The 7333-nt window shown below is 41.2% G+C and overlaps 1 protein-coding gene across 1 annotated transcript; it reads right to left on the reverse strand.

Moving 5' to 3' along the window:
* Positions 1-169: 169 nt before the first annotated feature.
* On the reverse strand, positions 170-7327 carry LOC129580124 (uncharacterized). The gene has a single exon (XM_055470319.1). It carries the CDS (start codon positions 5273-5275, stop codon positions 170-172), a length of 5106 nt encoding a protein of 1701 aa, XP_055326294.1. The 5' UTR covers positions 5276-7327.
* Positions 7328-7333: the final 6 nt, after the last annotated feature.

A 7333-nucleotide genomic window follows, 5' to 3' on the forward strand; every position in this document is an offset into this window, starting at 1 on the left:
ATACAAAAATAATAATAATAATACATTTTGTTGTTCCATCTGGAACATATTCCCGGGAGAACACACCTAAATAATATTTTGGAAATCTAGTCTTAAAGTTAAAATGTCCCTGCACAGTGTGGAGAAAACAGATCCCCTTTATTGGTGCTAAATGTAACTACTTTACAATTTAAGTGATTGGTAATTTACAAAGTTTGACAATTGGACGCTGAAAAGTTGAGTGCTGAGTCCTTACCGTTGCCATTCTCACGTAGCCGTCCGCGCCAGTGTGTAGCTCGATGATCCGCGCCATCATCCATTTCGCTGGTGGTAGGTTATCTTCGATGATGATCACGAGGTCGCCACAGTTGACATCTTCATTTGGCTTGTACCATTTCTTTCTGGGGTGTTGGGTGTGCAGGTATTCTTCATAAAATCGCTTCCAAAAGGTTTGTAACCCCTTTTGTATGGCTTGAAACCGGTCGAGTGCATTATCTTTCAACGATAGTAGGCTCGGCTCCGGAATTAAATTGAGAGGAGCGCCAATTAACAAATGACCGGGCGTGAGAGGTTCCAAATCATTTATGTCTGTCGTTATAGCACTCAGAGGCCGTGAGTTTAGACAGGCTTCAATTTGAGTTAGAAGCGTCGTCATTTCTTCAAAGGTTAAATTAGTAGCGGTCGTCATTCGGCGTAAATGATGCTTAGTTAGCTTGACAAACGATTCCCATTGTCCACCCCAGTTCGGTGCGCTTGGAGGATTAAAATGAAATCGAATGCCGTCAGAAGCGAATAGTTGAGCGATATCTTTTGATGTTGTGGCCTTGGCGTCCAAAAAGAGACGAGGCAACTCATTGTTTGCGCCTTGAAAATTCGTGCCTCTATCGCAATAAACCTCAGAAATCATTCCACGGCGAGCCATCATTCGACGAATGGCTAAGATGAATTTTTGTGTGCTTAAATCTCCGACAAGCTCCAAATGGGCTGCCTTTGAAGCCATGCAAACGAAGACACAAATGTAACCTTTTTCGGTTATTGCATTGCGTTTATTTGAGCTCTTTATTTGAATTGGCCCAGCGAAATCGAGCCCACAATGTAAGAATGCGCGAGACGGAGCTGTTTTGATAGCTGGCAATGGTGCCATTAATTGATTCATGGCTCTGGGTTTTTGTCGAAAACATACAACGCATTTGTGGACAAACGATTTTACAAGATTTCGACCGTTCAAAATCCAAAATTCTTGGCGAGCTCGGGCCAATGTTAGATGAATAGTGCCGTGCAATGTTGTTGCATGAGCTCGATTGATCACTAACCGCGTAAAATGACTATTCGCCGGCAAAATCATTGGGTGTCTTTGTCTTTCCGGTAGCTGAGCATACCGTAATCGACCGTTGACAATCAATATTCCGCTTTCGTCAAGTTGTGGATTAAGTGAACGTAGTGAACTCTTTTCATCGACGATTCCATTTTTTCGTAAATCGTGAATTTCCTTGCCAAAGTGCAATGCTTGAATGTATTTAACCCACTCGAGTTTGGCTTCATTTAATTCATCAGGCGTTACATATTCGGGCAAAGATGAAACATCTTCCTTTCTGTGACGTCTTGCACATCGAAACAGGCGTGTAGTGACGCGAAGCAACCGAAGAAGGCTTGAGAATCGTAGCAAGAAGTTCATTTCGCACGGACTTGATGTAACAGTAGCAACATTGATTCGAGTGCGTTTTTCTTCCAAATTTATCTCTGATGGCAATGACAAATTGATTTTTGGCCACTGAGTTTCATCCAAAGTGAGCCAATTTGGGCCTGAAAACCATAGCGAATTGTTCAATAATTGGCGTGCAGAAACACCGCGCGAGGCGAGATCAGCGGGATTCTCGTGAGTACGCACATGTTTCCAATGGTTTGCGGGAAACAGTTTTTGGATTTCATGAACGCGATGTGCAACGTAAACTTGGAAGCGGGATGGATGATTCTGAATCCAATGCCAAACCGCTGACGAATCTGTCCATAAATGCACATGTTCTTTTTGTATCTGCAAATTTTCTTGAATTCGTGACATTAGATTTGCAAGCAAAACTGCCCCACACAGTTCCAGACGAGGAGTGCATACCGGCTCGATTGGAGCGACTCTTGTTTTTGCACATACGAGAGACGATGTTGTTTTATCGTTGGAAGTTTGCACAACGTAAACATTCGCAGCAAATGCATCATTTGAAGCGTCACAAAACCCATGAATTTTCACTTGAGAATTTTGTTCAATTTTAAACCAACGATCGATTTTTAGCTGTTTGATCAAGGGCAATTCTTCTTTATATTGATTCCATTCAGCTTGAATTGCAGCACTCACAAGATCGTCCCAAGCAATCTTTTCTTTGAAGGTTTGTTGCATCAAAATTTTTGCCTTGATTGTAAGTGGAGCTAACAATCCGCACGGATCGTAGAGTTTTGAAGCATCTGATACCAATTTTCGCTTTGTAACTCGGGGATCAGATGACAAACGTGACATATCGATTGTGAAGTTCAATAAGTCAGATGCAGGTGTCCATTTCATGCCAAGCGTTTTAACGGTTTCGCTTGTTTTCAGTGTTAATGATGAGCTGATTGCTCGGTCTTCAGCTGGAATGCCTTCTAGCGCTGATTCATTGTTTGATGCCCATTTGCGAAGGTGCATGTGGCCGGATTTGAACAACCCATTTAATTCACGTTGTAATTCAATTGCTGATTTGACTGAGTGACTGCCGCTCATACAATCATCGACATACAAACACGTTTTTACACATTCAGCGGCTCTTGGAAAATTATCTTTTTCACAATCAGCGAGATAAAAGGTTGCATTGATTGCCAAGAACGGAGCGGATTTGCTACCAAACATTACGCAGTTTATTTCATAGGTTTGGATTGGTTCTTCTTTCGAAAATCTCCAAAGAATCTTTTGGTATTTTCGATCTTCCGGGGCGAGCGAGACTTGACGATACATTTTTTCCACGTCGGCAACCAAGGCAATTTCATTTGTACGCCAACGAATGAACGTATTGAAAAGTTCTGGCTGTATGGTCGGGCCATTCAGACAACGATCGTTTAAGGAAAACCCGTTTGAAGTTTTCGCTGAAGCGTCGTAGACAGTACGCTGTTTCGTTGTGGTGCTTTCTTCTCGAGTTACGGCGTGATGTGGTACGTAGTAACCAACATTATGTGGCGATCTGCTTAAGCTCATGTGATTGCATGCAAGATAGTTCAACATATCGGCCTTATATCGTTCGTAGTAAGTTGGATCTTTTTCAAATTTTCTTTCCAAGTTAAAAAATCTACGTAATGCCATTTTTCGGGAGTCGCCGAGAAGATTCTCATCATTTCGATCCATGTTAAATGGCAGAGATACTTGGATTTGGCCGCTTGGCAATCGAACCGTCGTTTCTTTGCACAATGTTACACATTTCTCATGTTCCTCAGTCATGATTGGCTTCAAATTCACTTCTTCACTCTCCCAGAAGCGTTTCAATGCCACATTTAAATCTTCATTTTCGTCGTTGTTGTTTGTGTTTGCCAAGCGAGTTGTATGAATGCGAACGCTGTATTCTTTTGCTTTGCATGCAGCACCGAATACAAGCCAGCCAAACGACGAATTTTGTGCTACTGGTTCATGCAATTTGCCCTTTTTCAAACCATTTTCAACAATAATGCCGTAAATGTCCACACCAAACAGAATGTCAACTGCATTTGCCTGCATAAATTCAGGATCTGCTAGTTGTAAACCGTTCAAATGTTTCCATTCGTTGTGCTTTTCAAATTGTGGGCCGACTGACATGATCGAGCGCATTATCAGTGCTTCCATTGATATGACGAAGTCACTATTTACCGCAGATTGCACTTGAATTCGTATTGATTTTGTCGCTTTTCCGAGTGGCTTATCATCAATTCCGAGCAATGGCACATTTGTTTTTTTTCGAGGAAGACTCAGTACTTGAACAGCTTTTTCGGACACAACAATTCCCTGTGACCCTTGATCGATCAACGCGCGGAATAAATGATAAATTCCGAATTTGTCTTGCACTTTCACAATGGCTGTTGCCAATAGTTTTTGATTGGGCATCGACAGATCATTCACAGCGCTTACGCGTTGGCTTGTTGTTGCGACATCTTCGTGTAGTTTTGTGCTGTGAAGACCATTGCATTTTTTGCAACGAAACTTGGATTTACACTGGTTAACTTCATGTTTTTTCATGCACACGGCGCAAAGTCTTTTTTCTATGACGAATTGTTTTCTTTGGGTGACAGTCCATGCGTTGAACGTGTCACAGAACAGCACGTAATGCTCGCCCTTGCAGACTTCACACACATCTTTCTTTTTGCCAATCATTGTGGAATGTATTTTCTGTGTTGTGGGTTGGGAGCTACAAGGCAATCCTGCCGGCGTTTTCATTATTCGATGTTGCGTTTCAAGGAAATCAAGCATAGTAACATATGTTGGAATTTCTTTCGAACCTCCCAATTTCTTTTCCCAATCAATTGCTGTTTCTTTATCTAACTTAGTTTGCAAGATGTACACGATAAACGGATCCCACTCCTCAATGCTCACGTCGAGTGATTCAATGCATTGTAAAGATGTTTTCGTTGTGTCGATCAATTTACGAATGCTGCTCGCATTACGATGTTGAATTTGCTCTTGAAAAACGAATGATTTCAAGCAATCGTTCACAATTGCACGCGTATTATGGTACTGTTCTAACAGCATTTTCCATGCGATGTCATAATTTGCCTCAGAAGCTGGGAGTTTGCAAATTGCTTGAAACGCTTCCCCCTTTAGACTATCGCGCAAGTAATGCATTTTGCTTATTTTTGGTATATTCGGGTTTTGATCGACTAAAGAAGAGAAAGTGTCGTAGAATGTGGTCCATTCCAAATCTTTGCCATCGAATTTCGGAATGGAAATTGTGGGTAATTTTATTTCTGGGACGCTATGATTACCGCGGCCGGCTAACGTTGAACTCAATGACATTATTTCATTTTGCGAGTGATCTTTGATTATTGATTTTATCATTGAAACAGTATTTATGTACGCTTCTGTTATCACCTCATTGTCTACCTCAAAATGATTCAAGTCAAATTCATCTTCTTCTTCCAGTTTTTCCCATAATTCTTTGTATTTTTCGAATGAACTATCCAGTTGAGTTAACCGTGTAGCGGCTGCCGTGGGGGTGACACCGCCTTTTATTTTCGTTTCATGAGTCAAGATGGCACGGACAAGATTGTCGCGTTTTTGCAATAGTTTTTCATATGGTTTTGTTAGATCAGTCATTTTCGGGCGTTAAAGGAATGTTACCTTTTGCCAATTCGTGAAAGAAAATTCAAGTTTTCAAGCGATATGCAGTTTAGTTAGTTAAATCAATCTTATGCGTTGGTGTTCGGTCAAGAATTTTCATGCGATGCGATGGTTTTGATGCTAAAAAGTGATGCGAGTTGCCCAAATTGCTGTAAAGAGTGAAATGAATGAAGCCAAAAAATGCGATGATTTTGAAGTGCTAAATTGCTAATTTATTGCGATTTTGCTCGTGGAACAAAAGTGATGCGATGGTTTTGCGATTTGTTTGCTAATAATGCGAAAAAGTGCTACAAGATACTCTCAATTTACTTGCTAACATAATTTCATTCTATGAAATTCATGCGGTTTTTGTTTTACGCCAAAATGTATGCAATTTGAACGTGATAAATGAATGTAATGCTAGTGGATGCTGTGTATATGCGATCTGCGATGACTTTTAAATCGAGTGCTAATTAAGTGCGAAAATCTATGCTAATATGCGATGCAAACTCTGTGTTGCGATAAAAATGAGATGAAAAAAATGCGATTCAAACTCATTCAAAATTCATTGCGATGCTAAATATGCGATAATTTCCTTTTTCAATGCCTTCATTCATTTGTCCTCTACAATGCTAATTTAAATCATTCAAATCAATTCAATTCGTGCTATGCGATGCGATGCGTTACGTTTATAATGCGTGTAAAAAGTGAATTAAATGAATACAATGCATGAGAAATGAAATGAGGAAAGAATTTACAATGATTTCATATTTGTGCAAAGGAGAGAGTAAAAGGGATTACATTTGTGATAACAGATTGCGGGTAATCCTCTTTAATGCATTCTTTGAATAGCGTTTTGAGTTTTCCACCGCAACTGCAATGAACATGCCGTCTGGAACGACCTTTGAGCGCAATTCCAGTGTACGTAGCTCTGGTTGCGTGACGTTATCAACTTCGTCTGTTGAAGTTGTGTTTGTGCAATGTTCGTTGGTGATTTCCACGCGCAAGTTGCTGAATTTGTGTTGTGTTAGTGTTGGTGCGGTTGCGGTTGCTGTTGTCTTGGTGAGTGGATCGATGCGTTGATGTGTGCGAGATAGTGGCTCAGTCGATGATTGAACGTTTATGTTTGTGCGTTCTGTTTTGGCTGTGTGCGCGCGGCGCTGAGAGGCGAACGGATTAATGTGTTCGTGCGAACGAGAGAGTGTGCGTGAATCGTTTTGTTTTTGCGGCTGTGAACGTTTTTCGAATGGGTTGGTGTGGTGAGTGGATGAGAGAGCGAGAGAGTTTTGTTTTTTGTGATGCTGAGCGAATGGATTCGTGTGATGATGAGCACGAGAGAGTGGACGAGAATTTGCGTTTGCGTGCGTGTGCGTGTGATTTTTTTGCGAGTGCGCGGTCACTCAAACTTGTGCAAATCGGTTGATTTGTGTGCGTTTCGCTGACGTCAGTGTTTTCTTCTTTCTCTCTTTCTTTGTTCGCGTGACGATGTTTTTGTGTGTGCGTTTCGTCCGCTTCTTTCGGTGACGTGGCAAAACGTTGTTGGCCTGTGTTTGTTGGTGTCACTGACCTGAAACGCTTCGGTGTGTTGCAAATTGGTGAAAGCAACAATGGGAATTGCAAAAATGATTGAATTTGTTGCAATTCTGGTCGTTTTGGTGTGAATTTGATTGGTGAGAGTGCTAGCTGATATTGCAAGAACGACTCATTCAATTGACTGGTTTGTTTCGGTGATTTCGGCAATATAAAATCGTTTTCAATCGTGATTTCTAACACTTCTTCTTCGCTTTTTTTTCTCTTTTTCCAAACACATTCGTCGTTTTCGCTATCGCTTGTGCTGTTACCACTTTCTTCGCTGTCGCTTGCGCTGTTACCACTGTCTTCGCTCAATTCTCTGTCGATTTCTTCTGCTATCTTTCTCTCCACGTAACGTTCGATCTCTTCGGTATCACTGTCCGGACCGAATAGCTGTTTGTATCGATTTGCTAGTGTCGAAGCAGTCGAAGGACCATGAAATAAATCCACTGAATAAAACGTTGGGTTTTAGTTAAATGTTCA

This window comes from Sitodiplosis mosellana, unplaced genomic scaffold (genome assembly GCF_009176505.1).
Source record: "Sitodiplosis mosellana isolate CC-2019 unplaced genomic scaffold, AAFC_SMos_1.0 Smas_scaffold_7079, whole genome shotgun sequence".
NCBI lineage: Eukaryota > Metazoa > Arthropoda > Insecta > Diptera > Cecidomyiidae > Sitodiplosis > Sitodiplosis mosellana.